The sequence below is a fragment of the Pimephales promelas genome, chromosome 18 (genome assembly GCF_988280905.1).
Source record: "Pimephales promelas chromosome 18, fPimPro1.hap1.1, whole genome shotgun sequence".
Lineage (NCBI taxonomy): Eukaryota > Metazoa > Chordata > Actinopteri > Cypriniformes > Leuciscidae > Pimephales > Pimephales promelas.
Window position 1 is genome coordinate 4,769,699 of NC_142786.1, and position 20,204 is coordinate 4,789,902.

The 20,204-nt window shown below is 40.3% G+C and overlaps 1 protein-coding gene across 1 annotated transcript in view; it reads right to left on the minus strand.

Annotated features, from left to right (window-relative positions):
* The window catches only part of LOC120485660 (uncharacterized), a 42,810-nt gene extending 27,129 nt beyond the window's left edge, over positions 1 to 15,681 (minus strand). The window contains exon 1 of the mRNA XM_039681507.2: positions 15,557 to 15,681. Coding sequence (XP_039537441.2) covers positions 15,557 to 15,602 — 46 coding nt within the window. The 5' untranslated portion in view covers positions 15,603 to 15,681. The remainder of the gene's footprint in view (positions 1 to 15,556) is intronic.
* Between the last annotated feature and the right edge of the window lie 4,523 nt (positions 15,682 to 20,204).

Sequence of the window (20,204 nt, forward strand, 5' to 3'; positions counted from 1 at the left end):
GGAGGCTCTAGCCCCTTCCAGAGCTGAGATATCGAAACTCAAAAATTCGGCCCGAAAAAAAAACGACAGTGGTACCCCTTACGTTTTTTTTTTTTGGGCGAAAAATTAAGTTTCTCCAATCTTCCCAAAACTCTGGATTCTGATAGAGGGCCATGAGACTTAGACCTGAGTGCAAAAATGGAGGCTCTAGCCCCTCCCAGAGCTGAGATATCGAAACTCAAAAATTCGGCCCGAAAAAAAAACGACAGTGGTACCCCTTACATTTTTTTTTTGGGGCGAAAAATTAAGTTTCTCCAATCTTCCCAAAACTCTGGATTCTGATAGAGGGCCATGAGACTTAGACCTGAGTGCAAAAATGGAGGCTCTAGCCCCTTCCAGAGCTGAGATATCGAAACTCAAAAATTCGGGCCGAAAAAAAAACGACAGTGGTACCCCTTACCTTTTTTTTTTTTGGGCGAAAAATTAAGTTTCTCCAATCTTCCCAAAACTCTGGATTCTGATAGAGGGCCATGAGACTTAGACCTGAGTGCAAAAATGGAGGCTCTAGCCCCTTCTAGAGCTGAGATATCGAAACTCAAAAATTCGGCCCGAAAAAAAAACGACAGTGGTACCCCTTACGTTTTTTTTTTTTTTGGGTGAAAAATTACGTTTCTCCAATCTTCCCAAAACTCTTGATTCTGATAGAGGGCCATGAGACTTAGACCTGAGTGCAAAAATGGAGGCTCTAGCCCCTTCCAGAGCTGAGATATCGAAACTCAAAAATTCGGCCCGAAAAAAAAACGACAGTGGTACCCCTTATGTTTTTTTTTTTTGGGCGAAAAATTAAGTTTCTCCAATCTTCCCAAAACTCTGGATTCTGATAGAGGGCCATGAGACTTAGACCTGAGTGCAAAAATGGAGGCTCTAGCCCCTTCCAGAGCTGAGATATCGAAACTCAAAAATTCGGCCCGAAAAAAAAACGACAGTGGTACCCCTTACGTTTTTTTTTTTGGGCGAAAAATTAAGTTTCTCCAATCTTCCCAAAACTCTGGATTCTGATAGAGGGCCATGAGACTTAGACCTGAGTGCAAAAATGGAGGCTCTAGCCCCTTCCAGAGCTGAGATATCGAAACTCAAAAATTCGGGCCGAAAAAAAAACGACAGTGGTACCCCTTACGTTTTTTTTTTTGGGCGAAAAATTAAGTTTCTCCAATCTTCCCAAAACTCTGGATTCTGATAGAGGGCCATGAGACTTAGACCTGAGTGCAAAAATGGAGGCTCTAGCCCCTTCCAGAGATATCGAAACTCAAAAATTCTGCCCGAAAAAAAAACGACAGTGGTACCCCTTACGTTTTTTTTTTTGGGCGAAAAATTAAGTTTCTCCAATCTTCCCAAAACTCTGGATTCTGATAGAGGGCCATGAGACTTAGACCTGAGTGCAAAAATGGAGGCTCTAGCCCCTTCCAGAGCTGATATATCGAAACTCAAAAATTCGGCCCGAAAAAAAAACGACAGTGGTACCCCTTACGTTTTTTTTTTTGGGCGAAAAATTAAGTTTCTCCAATCTCCCCAAAACTCTGGATTCCGATAGAGGGCCATGAGACTTAGACCTGAGTGCAAAAATGGAGGCTCTAGCCCCTTCCAGAGCTGAGATATCGAAACTCAAAAATTCGGGCCGAAAAAAAAAACGACAGTGGTACCCCTTACCTTTTTTTTTTTGGGCGAAAAATTAAGTTTCTCCAATCTTCCCAAAACTCTGGATTCTGATAGAGGGCCATGAGACTTAGACCTGAGTGCAAAAATGGAGGCTCTAGCCCCTTCCAGAGCTGAGATATCGAAACTCAAAAATTCTGCCCGAAAAAAAAAACGACAGTGGTACCCCTTACGTTTTTTTTTTTTGGGCGAAAAATTAAGTTTCTCCAATCTTCCCAAAACTCTGGATTCTGATAGAGGGCCATGAGACTTAGACCTGAGTGCAAAAATGGAGGCTCTAGCCCCTTCCAGAGCTGAGATATCGAAACTCAAAAATTCTGCCCGAAAAAAAAAAACGACAGTGGTACCCCTTACGTTTTTTTTTTTTGGGCGAAAAATTACGTTTCTCCAATCTTCCCAAAACTCTGGATTCTGATAGAGGGCCATGAGACTTAGACCTGAGTGCAAAAATGGAGGCTCTAGCCCCTTCCAGAGCTGAGATATCGAAACTCAAAAATTCGGCCCGAAAAAAAAACGACAGTGGTACCCCTTACGTTTTTTTTTTTGGGCGAAAAATTAAGTTTCTCCAATCTTCCCAAAACTCTGGATTCTGATAGAGGGCCATGAGACTTAGACCTGAGTGCAAAAATGGAGGCTCTAGCCCCTTCCAGAGCTGAGATATCGAAACTCAAAAATTCGGGCCGAAAAAAAAACGACAGTGGTACCCCTTACCTTTTTTTTTTTGGGCGAAAAATTAAGTTTCTCCAATCTTCCCAAAACTCTGGATTCTGATAGAGGGCCATGAGACTTAGACCTGAGTGCAAAAATGGAGGCTCTAGCCCCTTCTAGAGCTGAGATATCGAAACTCAAAAATTCGGCCCGAAAAAAAAACGACAGTGGTACCCCTTACGTTTTTTTTTTTTTTTGGGTGAAAAATTACGTTTCTCCAATCTTCCCAAAACTCTTGATTCTGATAGAGGGCCATGAGACTTAGACCTGAGTGCAAAAATGGAGGCTCTAGCCCCTTCCAGAGCTGAGATATCGAAACTCAAAAATTCGGCCCGAAAAAAAAACGACAGTGGTACCCCTTATGTTTTTTTTTTTTGGGCGAAAAATTAAGTTTCTCCAATCTTCCCAAAACTCTGGATTCTGATAGAGGGCCATGAGACTTAGACCTGAGTGCAAAAATGGAGGCTCTAGCCCCTTCCAGAGCTGAGATATCGAAACTCAAAAATTCGGCCCGAAAAAAAAACGACAGTGGTACCCCTTACGTTTTTTTTTTTTGGGCGAAAAATTAAGTTTCTCCAATCTTCCCAAAACTCTGGATTCTGATAGAGGGCCATGAGACTTAGACCTGAGTGCAAAAATGGAGGCTCTAGCCCCTCCCAGAGCTGAGATATCGAAACTCAAAAATTCGGCCCGAAAAAAAAACGACAGTGGTACCCCTTACATTTTTTTTTTGGGGCGAAAAATTAAGTTTCTCCAATCTTCCCAAAACTCTGGATTCTGATAGAGGGCCATGAGACTTAGACCTGAGTGCAAAAATGGAGGCTCTAGCCCCTTCCAGAGCTGAGATATCGAAACTCAAAAATTCGGGCCGAAAAAAAAACGACAGTGGTACCCCTTACCTTTTTTTTTTTTGGGCGAAAAATTAAGTTTCTCCAATCTTCCCAAAACTCTGGATTCTGATAGAGGGCCATGAGACTTAGACCTGAGTGCAAAAATGGAGGCTCTAGCCCCTTCTAGAGCTGAGATATCGAAACTCAAAAATTCGGCCCGAAAAAAAAACGACAGTGGTACCCCTTACGTTTTTTTTTTTTTTTGGGTGAAAAATTACGTTTCTCCAATCTTCCCAAAACTCTTGATTCTGATAGAGGGCCATGAGACTTAGACCTGAGTGCAAAAATGGAGGCTCTAGCCCCTTCCAGAGCTGAGATATCGAAACTCAAAAATTCGGCCCGAAAAAAAAACGACAGTGGTACCCCTTATGTTTTTTTTTTTTGGGCGAAAAATTAAGTTTCTCCAATCTTCCCAAAACTCTGGATTCTGATAGAGGGCCATGAGACTTAGACCTGAGTGCAAAAATGGAGGCTCTAGCCCCTTCCAGAGCTGAGATATCGAAACTCAAAAATTCGGCCCGAAAAAAAAACGACAGTGGTACCCCTTACGTTTTTTTTTTTGGGCGAAAAATTAAGTTTCTCCAATCTTCCCAAAACTCTGGATTCTGATAGAGGGCCATGAGACTTAGACCTGAGTGCAAAAATGGAGGCTCTAGCCCCTCCCAGAGCTGAGATATCGAAACTCAAAAATTCGGCCCGAAAAAAAAACGACAGTGGTACCCCTTACATTTTTTTTTTGGGGCGAAAAATTAAGTTTCTCCAATCTTCCCAAAACTCTGGATTCTGATAGAGGGCCATGAGACTTAGACCTGAGTGCAAAAATGGAGGCTCTAGCCCCTTCCAGAGCTGAGATATCGAAACTCAAAAATTCGGCCCGAAAAAAAAAACGACAGTGGTACCCCTTACGTTTTTTTTTTTTGGGCGAAAAATTAAGTTTCTCCAATCTTCCCAAAACTCTGGATTCTGATAGAGGGCCATGAGACTTAGACCTGAGTGCAAAAATGGAGGCTCTAGCCCCTTCCAGAGCTGAGATATCGAAACTCAAAAATTCGGCCCGAAAAAAAAACGACAGTGGTACCCCTTACGTTTTTTTTTTTGGGCGAAAAATTAAGTTTCTCCAATCTTCCCAAAACTCTGGATTCTGATAGAGGGCCATGAGACTTAGACCTGAGTGCAAAAATGGAGGCTCTAGCCCCTTCCAGAGCTGAGATATCCTAACTCAAAAATTCGGGCCGAAAAAAAAACGACAGTGGTACCCCTTACGTTTTTTTTTTTGGGCGAAAAATTAAGTTTCTCCAATCTTCCCAAAACTCTGGATTCTGATAGAGGGCCATGAGACTTAGACCTGAGTGCAAAAATGGAGGCTCTAGCCCCTTCCAGAGCTGAGATATCGAAACTCAAAAATTCGGCCCGAAAAAAAAACGACAGTGGTACCCCTTACGTTTTTTTTTTTGGGCGAAAAATTAAGTTTCTCCAATCTTCCCAAAACTCTGGATTCTGATAGAGGGCCATGAGACTTAGACCTGAGTGCAAAAATGGAGGCTCTAGCCCCTTCCAGAGCTGAGATATCGAAACTCAAAAATTCGGCCCGAAAAAAAAAACGACAGTGGTACCCCTTACGTTTTTTTTTTTTGGGCGAAAAATTAAGTTTCTCCAATCTTCCCAAAACTCTGGATTCTGATAGAGGGCCATGAGACTTAGACCTGAGTGCAAAAATGGAGGCTCTAGCCCCTTCCAGAGCTGAGATATCGAAACTCAAAAATTCGGCCCGAAAAAAAAACGACAGTGGTACCCCTTACGTTTTTTTTTTTGGGCGAAAAATTAAGTTTCTCCAATCTTCCCAAAACTCTGGATTCTGATAGAGGGCCATGAGACTTAGACCTGAGTGCAAAAATGGAGGCTCTAGCCCCTTCCAGAGCTGAGATATCCTAACTCAAAAATTCGGGCCGAAAAAAAAACGACAGTGGTACCCCTTACGTTTTTTTTTTTGGGCGAAAAATTAAGTTTCTCCAATCTTCCCAAAACTCTGGATTCTGATAGAGGGCCATGAGACTTAGACCTGAGTGCAAAAATGGAGGCTCTAGCCCCTTCCAGAGCTGAGATATCGAAACTCAAAAATTCGGCCCGAAAAAAAAACGACAGTGGTACCCCTTACGTTTTTTTTTTTGGGCGAAAAATTAAGTTTCTCCAATCTTCCCAAAACTCTGGATTCTGATAGAGGGCCATGAGACTTAGACCTGAGTGCAAAAATGGAGGCTCTAGCCCCTTCCAGAGCTGAGATATCGAAACTCAAAAATTTGGCCCGAAAAAAAAACGACAGTGGTACCCCTTACGTTTTTTTTTTTTGGGCGAAAAATTAAGTTTCTCCAATCTTCCCAAAACTCTGGATTCTGATAGAGGGCAATGAGACTTAGACCTGAGTGCAAAAATGGAGGCTCTAGCCCCTTCCAGAGCTGAGATATCGAAACTCAAAAATTCGGGCCGAAAAAAAAACGACAGTGGTACCCCTTATGTTTTTTTTTTTTGGGCGAAAAATTAAGTTTCTCCAATCTCCCCAAAACTCTGGATTCCGATAGAGGGCCATGAGACTTAAACCTGAGTGCAACAATGGAGGCTCTAGCCCCTTCCAGAGCTGAGATATCGAAACTCAAAAATTCGGGCCGAAAAAAAAACGACAGTGGTACCCCTTACCTTTTTTTTTTTGGGCGAAAAATTAAGTTTCTCCAATCTTCCCAAAACTCTGGATTCTGATAGAGGGCCATGAGACTTAGACCTGAGTGCAAAAATGGAGGCTCTAGCCCCTTCCAGAGCTGAGATATCGAAACTCAAAAATTCTGCCCGAAAAAAAAAACGACAGTGGTACCCCTTACGTTTTTTTTTTTTGGGCGAAAAATTACGTTTCTCCAATCTTCCCAAAACTCTGGATTCTGATAGAGGGCCATGAGACTTAGACCTGAGTGCAAAAATGGAGGCTCTAGCCCCTTCCAGAGCTGAGATATCGAAACTCAAAAATTCGGGCCGAAAAAAAAACGACAGTGGTACCCCTTACCTTTTTTTTTTTGGGCGAAAAATTAAGTTTCTCCAATCTTCCCAAAACTCTGGATTCTGATAGAGGGCCATGAGACTTAGACCTGAGTGCAAAAATGGAGGCTCTAGCCCCTTCTAGAGCTGAGATATCAAAACTCAAAAATTCGGCCCGAAAAAAAAACGACAGTGGTACCCCTTACGTTTTTTTTTTTTTTTGGGTGAAAAATTACGTTTCTCCAATCTTCCCAAAACTCTTGATTCTGATAGAGGGCCATGAGACTTAGACCTGAGTGCAAAAATGGAGGCTCTAGCCCCTTCCAGAGCTGAGATATCGAAACTCAAAAATTCGGCCCGAAAAAAAAACGACAGTGGTACCCCTTACGGTTTTTTTTTTTGGGCGAAAAATTAAGTTTCTCCAATCTTCCCAAAACTCTGGATTCTGATAGAGGGCCATGAGACTTAGACCTGAGTGCAAAAATGGAGGCTCTAGCCCCTCCCAGAGCTGAGATATCGAAACTCAAAAATTCGGCCCGAAAAAAAAACGACAGTGGTACCCCTTACATTTTTTTTTTTGGGGCGAAAAATTAAGTTTCTCCAATCTTCCCAAAACTCTGGATTCTGATAGAGGGCCATGAGACTTAGACCTGAGTGCAAAAATGGAGGCTCTAGCCCCTTCCAGAGCTGAGATATCGAAACTCAAAAATTCGGCCCGAAAAAAAAAACGACAGTGGTACCCCTTACGTTTTTTTTTTTGGGCGAAAAATTAAGTTTCTCCAATCTTCCCAAAACTCTGGATTCTGATAGAGGGCCATGAGACTTAGACCTGAGTGCAAAAATGGAGGCTCTAGCCCCTTCCAGAGCTGAGATATCGAAACTCAAAAATTCGGCCCGAAAAAAAAACGACAGTGGTACCCCTTACGTTTTTTTTTTTGGGCGAAAAATTAAGTTTCTCCAATCTTCCCAAAACTCTGGATTCTGATAGAGGGCCATGAGACTTAGACCTGAGTGCAAAAATGGAGGCTCTAGCCCCTTCCAGAGCTGAGATATCCTAACTCAAAAATTCGGGCCGAAAAAAAAACGACAGTGGTACCCCTTACGTTTTTTTTTTTGGGCGAAAAATTAAGTTTCTCCAATCTTCCCAAAACTCTGGATTCTGATAGAGGGCCATGAGACTTAGACCTGAGTGCAAAAATGGAGGCTCTAGCCCCTTCCAGAGCTGAGATATCGAAACTCAAAAATTCGGCCCGAAAAAAAAACGACAGTGGTACCCCTTACGTTTTTTTTTTTGGGCGAAAAATTAAGTTTCTCCAATCTTCCCAAAACTCTGGATTCTGATAGAGGGCCATGAGACTTAGACCTGAGTGCAAAAATGGAGGCTCTAGCCCCTTCCAGAGCTGAGATATCGAAACTCAAAAATTCGGGCCGAAAAAAAAACGACAGTGGTACCCCTTACCTTTTTTTTTTTGGGCGAAAAATTAAGTTTCTCCAATCTTCCCAAAACTCTGGATTCTGATAGAGGGCCATGAGACTTAGACCTGAGTGCAAAAATGGAGGCTCTAGCCCCTTCTAGAGCTGAGATATCGAAACTCAAAAATTCGGCCCGAAAAAAAAACGACAGTGGTACCCCTTACGTTTTTTTTTTTTTTGGGTGAAAAATTACGTTTCTCCAATCTTCCCAAAACTCTTGATTCTGATAGAGGGCCATGAGACTTAGACCTGAGTGCAAAAATGGAGGCTCTAGCCCCTTCCAGAGCTGAGATATCGAAACTCAAAAATTCGGCCCGAAAAAAAAACGACAGTGGTACCCCTTACGTTTTTTTTTTTGGGCGAAAAATTAAGTTTCTCCAATCTTCCCAAAACTCTGGATTCTGATAGAGGGCCATGAGACTTAGACCTGAGTGCAAAAATGGAGGCTCTAGCCCCTTCCAGAGCTGAGATATCGAAACTCAAAAATTCGGCCCGAAAAAAAAAAACGACAGTGGTACCCCTTACGGGGTTTTTTTGGGCGAAAAATTAAGTTTCTCCAATCTTCCCAAATTCTGATAGAGGGCCATGAGACTTAGACCTGAGTGCAAAAATGGAGGCTCTAGCCCCTTCCAGAGCTGAGATATCGAAACTCAAAAATTCGGCCCGAAAAAAAAACGACAGTGGTACCCCTTACGGTTTTTTTTTTGGGCGAAAAATTAAGTTTCTCCAATCTTCCCAAATTCTGATAGAGGGCCATGAGACTTAGACCTGAGTGCAAAAATGGAGGCTCTAGCCCCTTCCAGAGCTGAGATATCGAAACTCAAAAATTCGGCCCGAAAAAAAAAACGACAGTGGTACCCCTTACGTTTTTTTTTTGGGCGAAAAATTAAGTTTCTTCAATCTTCCCAAATTATGATAGAGGGCCATGAGACTTAGACCTGAGTGCAAAAATGGAGGCTCTAGCCCCTTCCAGAGCTGAGATATCGAAACTCAAAAATTCGGCCCGAAAAAAAAACGACAGTGGTACCCCTTACGTTTTTTTTTTTGGGCGAAAAATTAAGTTTCTCCAATCTTCCCAAAACTCTGGATTCTGATAGAGGGCCATGAGACTTAGACCTGAGTGCAAAAATGGAGGCTCTAGCCCCTTCCAGAGCTGAGATATCCTAACTCAAAAATTCGGGCCGAAAAAAAAACGACAGTGGTACCCCTTACGTTTTTTTTTTTGGGCGAAAAATTAAGTTTCTCCAATCTTCCCAAAACTCTGGATTCTGATAGAGGGCCATGAGACTTAGACCTGAGTGCAAAAATGGAGGCTCTAGCCCCTTCCAGAGCTGAGATATCGAAACTCAAAAATTCGGCCCGAAAAAAAAACGACAGTGGTACCCCTTACGTTTTTTTTTTTGGGCGAAAAATTAAGTTTCTCCAATCTTCCCAAAACTCTGGATTCTGATAGAGGGCCATGAGACTTAGACCTGAGTGCAAAAATGGAGGCTCTAGCCCCTTCCAGAGCTGAGATATCGAAACTCAAAAATTTGGCCCGAAAAAAAAACGACAGTGGTACCCCTTACGTTTTTTTTTTTTGGGCGAAAAATTAAGTTTCTCCAATCTTCCCAAAACTCTGGATTCTGATAGAGGGCAATGAGACTTAGACCTGAGTGCAAAAATGGAGGCTCTAGCCCCTTCCAGAGCTGAGATATCGAAACTCAAAAATTCGGGCCGAAAAAAAAACGACAGTGGTACCCCTTATGTTTTTTTTTTTTGGGCGAAAAATTACGTTTCTCCAATCTTCCCAAAACTCTGGATTCTGATAGAGGGCCATGAGACTTAGACCTGAGTGCAAAAATGGAGGCTCTAGCCCCTTCCAGAGCTGAGATATCGAAACTCAAAAATTCGGGCCGAAAAAAAAACGACAGTGGTACCCCTTACCTTTTTTTTTTTGGGCGAAAAATTAAGTTTCTCCAATCTTCCCAAAACTCTGGATTCTGATAGAGGGCCATGAGACTTAGACCTGAGTGCAAAAATGGAGGCTCTAGCCCCTTCTAGAGCTGAGATATCAAAACTCAAAAATTCGGCCCGAAAAAAAAACGACAGTGGTACCCCTTACGTTTTTTTTTTTTTTTGGGTGAAAAATTACGTTTCTCCAATCTTCCCAAAACTCTTGATTCTGATAGAGGGCCATGAGACTTAGACCTGAGTGCAAAAATGGAGGCTCTAGCCCCTTCCAGAGCTGAGATATCGAAACTCAAAAATTCGGCCCGAAAAAAAAACGACAGTGGTACCCCTTACGTTTTTTTTTTTTGGGCGAAAAATTAAGTTTCTCCAATCTTCCCAAAACTCTGGATTCTGATAGAGGGCCATGAGACTTAGACCTGAGTGCAAAAATGGAGGCTCTAGCCCCTCCCAGAGCTGAGATATCGAAACTCAAAAATTCGGCCCGAAAAAAAAACGACAGTGGTACCCCTTACATTTTTTTTTTTGGGGCGAAAAATTAAGTTTCTCCAATCTTCCCAAAACTCTGGATTCTGATAGAGGGCCATGAGACTTAGACCTGAGTGCAAAAATGGAGGCTCTAGCCCCTTCCAGAGCTGAGATATCGAAACTCAAAAATTCGGCCCGAAAAAAAAAACGACAGTGGTAACCCTTACGTTTTTTTTTTTTGGGCGAAAAATTAAGTTTCTCCAATCTTCCCAAAACTCTGGATTCTGATAGAGGGCCATGAGACTTAGACCTGAGTGCAAAAATGGAGGCTCTAGCCCCTTCCAGAGCTGAGATATCGAAACTCAAAAATTCGGCCCGAAAAAAAAACGACAGTGGTACCCCTTACGTTTTTTTTTTTGGGCGAAAAATTAAGTTTCTCCAATCTTCCCAAAACTCTGGATTCTGATAGAGGGCCATGAGACTTAGACCTGAGTGCAAAAATGGAGGCTCTAGCCCCTTCCAGAGCTGAGATATCCTAACTCAAAAATTCGGGCCGAAAAAAAAACGACAGTGGTACCCCTTACGTTTTTTTTTTTGGGCGAAAAATTAAGTTTCTCCAATCTTCCCAAAACTCTGGATTCTGATAGAGGGCCATGAGACTTAGACCTGAGTGCAAAAATGGAGGCTCTAGCCCCTTCCAGAGCTGAGATATCGAAACTCAAAAATTCGGCCCGAAAAAAAAACGACAGTGGTACCCCTTACGTTTTTTTTTTTGGGCGAAAAATTAAGTTTCTCCAATCTTCCCAAAACTCTGGATTCTGATAGAGGGCCATGAGACTTAGACCTGAGTGCAAAAATGGAGGCTCTAGCCCCTTCCAGAGCTGAGATATCGAAACTCAAAAATTTGGCCCGAAAAAAAAACGACAGTGGTACCCCTTACGTTTTTTTTTTTTGGGCGAAAAATTAAGTTTCTCCAATCTTCCCAAAACTCTGGATTCCGATAGAGGGCAATGAGACTTAGACCTGAGTGCAAAAATGGAGGCTCTAGCCCCTTCCAGAGCTGAGATATCGAAACTCAAAAATTCGGGCCGAAAAAAAAACGACAGTGGTACCCCTTATGTTTTTTTTTTTTGGGCGAAAAATTAAGTTTCTCCAATCTCCCCAAAACTCTGGATTCCGATAGAGGGCCATGAGACTTAAACCTGAGTGCAACAATGGAGGCTCTAGCCCCTTCCAGAGCTGAGATATCGAAACTCAAAAATTCGGGCCGAAAAAAAAACGACAGTGGTACCCCTTACCTTTTTTTTTTTGGGCGAAAAATTAAGTTTCTCCAATCTTCCCAAAACTCTGGATTCTGATAGAGGGCCATGAGACTTAGACCTGAGTGCAAAAATGGAGGCTCTAGCCCCTTCCAGAGCTGAGATATCGAAACTCAAAAATTCTGCCCGAAAAAAAAAACGACAGTGGTACCCCTTACGTTTTTTTTTTTTGGGCGAAAAATTACGTTTCTCCAATCTTCCCAAAACTCTGGATTCTGATAGAGGGCCATGAGACTTAGACCTGAGTGCAAAAATGGAGGCTCTAGCCCCTTCCAGAGCTGAGATATCGAAACTCAAAAATTCGGCCCGAAAAAAAAACGACAGTGGTACCCCTTACGTTTTTTTTTTTTTGGGCGAAAAATTAAGTTTCTCCAATCTTCCCAAAACTCTGGATTCTGATAGAGGGCCATGAGACTTAGACCTGAGTGCAAAAATGGAGGCTCTAGCCCCTTCCAGAGCTGAGATATCGAAACTCAAAAATTCGGCCCGAAAAAAAAACGACAGTGGTACCCCTTACCTTTTTTTTTTGGGCGAAAAATTAAGTTTCTCCAATCTTCCCAAATTCTGATAGAGGGCCATGAGACTTAGACCTGAGTGCAAAAATGGAGGCTCTAGCCCCTTCCAGAGCTGAGATATCGAAACTCAAAAATTCGGCCCGAAAAAAAACGACAGTGGTACCCCTTACGGGGTTTTTTTGGGCGAAAAATTAAGTTTCTCCAATCTTCCCAAATTCTGATAGAGGGCCATGAGACTTAGACCTGAGTGCAAAAATGGAGGCTCTAGCCCCTTCCAGAGCTGAGATATCGAAACTCAAAAATTCGGCCCGAAAAAAAAACGACAGTGGTACCCCTTACGTTTTTTTTTTTGGGGCGAAAAATTAAGTTTCTCCAATCTTCCCAAATTCTGATAGAGGGCCATGAGACTTAGACCTGAGTGCAAAAATGGAGGCTCTAGCCCCTTCCAGAGCTGAGATATCGAAACTCAAAAATTCGGCCCGAAAAAAAAACGACAGTGGTACCCCTTACGTTTTTTTTTTTGGGCGAAAAATTAAGTTTCTCCAATCTTCCCAAAACTCTGGATTCTGATAGAGGGCCATGAGACTTAGACCTGAGTGCAAAAATGGAGGCTCTAGCCCCTTCCAGAGCTGAGATATCGAAACTCAAAAATTCGGCCCGAAAAAAAACGACAGTGGTACCCCTTACGTTTTTTTTTTTTGGGCGAAAAATTAAGTTTCTCCAATCTTCCCAAATTCTGATAGAGGGCCATGAGACTTAGACCTGAGTGCAAAAATGGAGGCTCTAGCTCCTTCCAGAGCTGAGATATCGAAACTCAAAAATTCGGCCCGAAAAAAAAAACGACAGTGGTACCCCTTACGTTTTTTTTTTTGGGCGAAAAATTAAGTTTCTCCAATCTTCCCAAAACTCTGGATTCTGATAGAGGGCCATGAGACTTAGACCTGAGTGCAAAAATGGAGGCTCTAGCCCCTTCCAGAGCTGATATATCGAAACTCAAAAATTCGGGCCGAAAAAAAAACGACAGTGGTACCCCTTACGTTTTTTTTTTTGGGCGAAAAATTAAGTTTCTCCAATCTCCCCAAAACTCTGGATTCCGATAGAGGGCCATGAGACTTAGACCTGAGTGCAAAAATGGAGGCTCTAGCCCCTTCCAGAGCTGAGATATCGAAACTCAAAAATTCGGTCCGAAAAAAAAAACGACAGTGGTACCCCTTACGTTTTTTGTTTTTTTTGGGTGAAAAATTACGTTTCTCCAATCTTCCCAAAACTCTTGATTCTGATAGAGGGCCATGAGACTTAGACCTGAGTGCAAAAATGGAGGCTCTAGCCCCTTCCAGAGCTGAGATATCGAAACTCAAAAATTCGGCCCGAAAAAAAAAACGACAGTGGTACCCCTTATGTTTTTTTTTTTGGGCGAAAAATTAAGTTTCTCCAATCTTCCCAAAACTCTGGATTCTGATAGAGGGCCATGAGACTTAGACCTGAGTGCAAAAATGGAGGCTCTAGCCCCTTCCAGAGCTGAGATATCGAAACTCAAAAATTCGGCCCGAAAAAAAAACGACAGTGGTACCCCTTACGTTTTTTTTTTTTGGGCGAAAAATTAAGTTTCTCCAATCTTCCCAAAACTCTGGATTCTGATAGAGGGCCATGAGACTTAGACCTGAGTGCAAAAATGGAGGCTCTAGCCCCTCCCAGAGCTGAGATATCGAAACTCAAAAATTCGGCCCGAAAAAAAAACGACAGTGGTACCCCTTACATTTTTTTTTTGGGGCGAAAAATTAAGTTTCTCCAATCTTCCCAAAACTCTGGATTCTGATAGAGGGCCATGAGACTTAGACCTGAGTGCAAAAATGGAGGCTCTAGCCCCTTCCAGAGCTGAGATATCGAAACTCAAAAATTCGGCCCGAAAAAAAAAACGACAGTGGTACCCCTTACGTTTTTTTTTTTTGGGCGAAAAATTAAGTTTCTCCAATCTTCCCAAAACTCTGGATTCTGATAGAGGGCCATGAGACTTAGACCTGAGTGCAAAAATGGAGGCTCTAGCCCCTTCCAGAGCTGAGATATCGAAACTCAAAAATTCGGCCCGAAAAAAAAACGACAGTGGTACCCCTTACGTTTTTTTTTTTGGGCGAAAAATTAAGTTTCTCCAATCTTCCCAAATTCTGATAGAGGGCCATGAGACTTAGACCTGAGTGCAAAAACGTGGGATGTCCATATCTCAGCTCTGGAAGGGTCTAGAGCCTCCATTTTTGCACTCAGGTCTAAGTCTCATGGCCCTCTATCAGAATCCAGAGTTTCAAGAAGATCAGAGCAACTGCGAAAAAAATGAGTTTCTCCAATCTTCTTGAAACTCTGGATTCTGATCGAGGGCCATGGGACTTAGACCCGAGTACAAAAATGGAGGCTCTAGACCCTTCCAGAGCTGAGATATTAAGATCCCATGTAGCATTTATGCCATTATAAAACTAGTGGGTTTGTGGACGGTGGAATTATGGGATGGCGCTTGGTGCCACGGACTCAGGGGACCAAGCAGAGTGCAGATAAATGGTTTTCATCATGACAGGGAACTTTAATTATAAAATGTCCATCAAATAAACTGTCTGAATCACAACACTCAATAGATTGCCGGTGGGATTCTGTCCAATTTCAGCAATTATAGTTGAAATGGTATACTGCTGGAATTTTTTTGACCTTGAGAAAAAGCTTAAAGTATAGACCAACAAATTTTATGTTTATTCATTTATTTCATGTTGGCACATCTGTTTTGACCTGATGTCCAATGGAAAGGACAAAAAAAAAAAAATCGCAATGAAAGCAATTATATAATTTTTTTTTCATTAGTTTTCATTTATAGAAACCTCATGAGCTGGGAAAATGTACTTTTATACTTTTCAGAAACTTGAAACATAATTCAGGTCTGAGGGGGTTAAAGGTATTTAAGCGACAAAAAATTTATTTTAAAATGATTGTGTAGCCAGTAGGCCTGTCAGTGAAGCTCTTGGAAGCTTCCTTATTTCTGAGTGAATACACTGAAGAAAAAGAGCCGGTCTGGTGAGAGGGAACATCGGAAATTTTTGGGTTGCAAAGTCAGGCGAGCATGATTACGAAAAAAATCACTTGCACGTCAGAGAATTGATGTTGAAATTTAACTTGGCAATTTTTTGTTCAATTTGGAATAAATCCCAATATGGTTTTACTGTAGAAATGTAACAATCTGCTGTCTTACCAATTGTTTTATTACATTAGACTGTTTAACTGTAATGTTCTTCCTGATATAGTTTAGATACAAACTAATGTATGAACTGATGAAGTACATAATTAATGCTGTTCATTTTAGTCATTATATAATGTCCAACGTTATTACATCAGATTTATGAATGTTTCAAAAACATTAAAAATATATATTTTTATGACTGACAAAGCAGAAGTGTTTTGAAAGAATCCTACTCCCTAGAATAATTCAAAGAACCAGCACAGGTTTCGTATACAAAATTGACTTATGTTTCCTAAAAGGACTTACCTTGGACTCCTAAAAGCAGCACTAGGGTACTCAGCAGAAAAGCCATGATTTAATCAGGGATTTTACAAAAATGATAAACCTTCCTCACATGTATCTGTGACTTGTATCTTAACCATTTGAAACAAACTTCCTTTTAAAAACTATTGTGGATTTCAACATTTCCTGCAAGTCTCACATCCTTCTTTTCTCATGACCGTACACCCACCAATGAGTTAAGCGTAGGGCCAGAGCTGGGGTTGTTGCTGTTGGATTAGGTTCCCCCCCACTGAAATCATCACAACCTTTTTCCCCTCTAGCGACCGCCCTGGGTAACCAAGCCCAATGCCCAAGCCGGTATTTTTGTACCATAGTATTTGTGGTGTATAATAAAATGCAGTGGTCAAACAGCACTCATCAATGTCAAAAGGACTGAGATGGCCAATTAAAATCAAAGGCGGCTATTCGTTTACAGAAGCCAAGCATGAATTTCAGACCGGTGCTTCAGTTTAATGGTCAAAAAGTGATATGAAAAATGTATCTAGCTAACTGTACAATACTGTACAGGGATGCAAACAAACTCACCCAGCACCGTTTTCAGCATATTAGGCATAAGATTAAGAATGGATGTGTGCATATTCCAAATGTATTTAATGAACTTAGTTACACTTTCCCGTAGCCTTCCAGTAAATTCTCATATCATCGTCAGATGATCATGGTAAACCATGTGGCTTTAACAAGCGTGTTTATATGTTGTGGGTTGGACAGTTGATATGGAAATTTTTAGCATTCAGTTATCATTTACCATGCCAAATGGCGCCATGGAGTCTGGAAAAGGGCAGAAGAGAAAGCTTCAAGGGTGGTACCGGAAATACAGGTTCAGAGAGCCAGGGAGGTAACGGCAATGTCAGAAATTACCCACAACAATTTGTCAGACACTGTAAAAAAATTCAAACCTCTCTGGCTCAAAATTTTTAGTCACTGGTCACATCTAAGTTTTTTAATTGGCCAAACTGATGTTTTGTGAATTGACTTTTATTAATTGTGGCCAGTCTGTTAACATAGGGTCAATCAGAAATAATGTGTTGAGCCAATGGAAAAATGTTAGTTTGTCAAACCATGTCATTGTTCCAATTAAATATTTTTAAGTAAATTGTAGTAGCAATTGTTTTATTCTCACTGTCCCAAAAGAACAAAATGTTAACACTTCACTATAAGGTTTCAACCGTGGAAAGACGTCAATAAAACGGCTTGTAAATAATGTCACATAATGGGTGTCTGAACTGTAGCTACAATTTTAACCAATTTTTATGAACGTCGAGAGCATAAACAAGTAATGCGCGAGCACAAATCTCTCAACTCGCTGGCGGACATTCTTCACTCTAAATGGGTGTTTCATCATGATTGACTGACGATATAACGCCGTACCTTTTAATTGTAAAAAAATTACGGATTCGGGGGGACTATACAAGGGAGGATTAGATCAGTTAGTAGTGTGATGAAACTTGCAGTTATAGTAAGTGGCAGGACATTTACGAAACACACTGAAAGTGGTTGACAAAACAGCCGACCAATCAGATCACAGTGCTCTTTTCAGAAGGAGGGGCTTCATAGAGAAGGGAACTAAACAGACCGTTACTGACAGACTGAGAAGAGAGGTGCTGCAACAATGTCAGAACCCAAAATCACCGGCAGAATCGGCACCTATGGTACAATACTGTATCAACTGTACTCGAGGGTACAGTTGAGACAAAAATGCACCTTATGTTTATGAGTGAATTGTAAAAAAAAAAATACACTTATAGATATTATTGATTTATGATATTTTAGTACAGAAGCAAAAGAAATACCATGTGAAAAATCACCTCTTTTCAGCATAGTTTTTGTATTCTGGCAAGCCAGACCTACATCAAGATGTTAGGTCTGGGAACTCACAATCTGAGGGGCGGGATAAACGGTTGTCTATCAATATCCCTCTGCACGCCATAGGATAGCGCCACAACCAGAGCAACGAACTGCTGTGGCTGAGTGAATCCAATGTGTTTTTCCACCAGCAGAGCTAGCCGATATATTGAACTTTTGCTGTATCCGTTCGTCAAAACTCCGAACACATCTTCCTTTTTTAAGAATAACTTAAGTGACATTCTCTTAACCCCAAGTCGTCCAGAGCCGCGGCCAAAGTAAATTCGAAAGACTGCTGTTCGCCAGGAGAATCTTGTTTGTTTTCAAGTAGCAGGGAAATCACCAATGGAAAATCACGGCGCAGAACCGTCAAAACTCTGCCGTCAGTGTTAAGCCCGCCCACCAACTCTATACACGATGTGATTGGCCTGACCAGAGTTTGATTTTTCCACTTTAAAAGCCAACAGAGAGTTGCTAGACCACACTGGCGGCAAAATTATTTTTGATGCCACTAGGGTGTGTCTAGATTTCCAGGGTATAGTTTTTGTGTAGTGATGAAAAAATCTAAGGGTGTCTCAATCCTACAAAACCTTCGCCTTTCGATATGTGAATAATGCAGTGTCACAGTTTTGGAAACTCACTGGACCAGTTTGAACTCTACCGAAGGATATGCCTAACAATCACGTATCATTTTGATTGCCTTCACTTTCCTAAGACAGGTAAGTCAGAGTATTTTTGTATGTGGATACAGTATATGTGTTAAAAAAACTACTGTAATTTTCTTTTAAATTAAAAACAAAAAATCTTTTGAGATCTTCCTTAAATATTTGATTTGATTTGAGATCTTTATTTTGAACATGTAAATAATAAATAAAAATACAGTTATTAATCAATGAAACAAGGAATATTAATTAAAAGAAAAAAAACAAAAATGAACAACAAGGTAAAAAAAAAATCCAAACTTTCCAATACTTGAAGAAAAACACAAACAAACAAAAAAACAAAAAACAACCCTCTATTTACATGTGCAAAAAGGAGTAGGAAGAAGTAAAACTTATGTACTCCTACCCCCCTATACCATATTTAAACAAATACCTAAAAAACAAAAAAAACAAATCTAAATAAGTAATCAATCTATAATCCATGAAAGTATTGATTCAGAAGTTCTATACACATAAGGATGTTTCCCGATACATGACAATATTTATACTACGGGTTAATTCAATATAAGCTCAAGTTAACACTATGTTTCTCTGTAACTCTGGAATATAATTTCTTTGAACATCTTTTTAAAATGAATTATGTTTGGACATTGCTTAAATTCATTATTTAGATTATTCCACAACTTAACACCACAGACAGACAAACAGAAACTTTTCCTAGTTGTTCGATAACTGGTAGTCTTGAAATTTAACCTTCCCCTTAAGTCGTAACACCCCTCTCTTTCCAAGAACCTTTTCTGTATACTACCAGGCAATACATTTTTCCTAACCTTAAACATAAATATTGCTGTTTGAAATTCAATTAGATTAATTAATTTTAGTGCTTTAGACTGTAAAAATAATGTGTTGGTGTGTTCCAAATATCCTGTGTTATGAATACTTCTAATTGCTCTTTTTTTGAAGCATAAATAAGGATTGCAATGAATTTTGATATGTGTTACCCCAAACCTCTACACAGTAATTTAAATACGGTAACACGAGTGAACAGTACAAAATGTGGAGTGATCTGTAATTTAGAATGTGCTTAGCTTTAGCCAATACTGAGATACTTCTAGACAATTTTGTTTGGATATGTTTAATGTGAGATTTCCAGCAAATCCTGTCGTCTATAATCACTCCAAGGAATTTCATTTCATGTACTCGTTCTATATTTACATCCTCGATCTGTAGCTGAACTTGATTGTTTGACTTACAATTACCAAATATCATGAATTTAGTTTTGCTAAAATTTAAAGATAACTTATTAGTGTCAAACCACTGTTTTATTTTTATGAATTCTGAAGTGATTAAGTCCAGGAGTTGCTGTAAATTCTGACCCGAAATAAAGATGTTTGTGTCATCAGCAAATAATACAAATTTGAGTAGTTCAGATACTTTACATATGTCATTTATGTAGTATTAAAAAATATTATGACAGTTAAAGGATGGAAACAAGGAAGTTGTCAAAGAATGTTTTACAACATGTTTATTTTATTTTTTGCAGTGTATATTAAATTTTACCATGTAGAATCAATAATTACTTAATTAGTAAAATTGAAACGTATAAGACCAGCATATTTTTTAGGTTAATTCGATTTATAGGCTACGTCAGATTAGACCTGCAACAAAAAGTAATTGAGTAAATAAAAGAAGAAAAAAAAAACTATGATACTATAGAATGTACAAGTAAATTGCTGAAAAAAACAATTGCTGTCATTTTAATGGGGTTTATATAACTTATCTTCAACCATTATTTCTGTTTGTTTCCTGTTAAAACCTTAAAGGTCACTTGACATGGATTTTTGACATTCGCAAACCTGTTTGTGTTTCTTTCTTCTGCTGAACACAAAGGAGGATATTTTGAAGAACGATTGAAACTTTGCCACCATTGTCAAAAAAAACAAACACAAAAAACAATACTAAGGAAGTCAAAGGTGCCAAACAACTGGAACGATTTGGTTCCAAACGTTCTTTAAATTATCTGCCTTTGTGTTCAGTAGAAGAAAGACATTCATACAGGTTTGCAATAACTTGAGGGCGAGTAAGTGATAACAGAACTTTCATTTTTG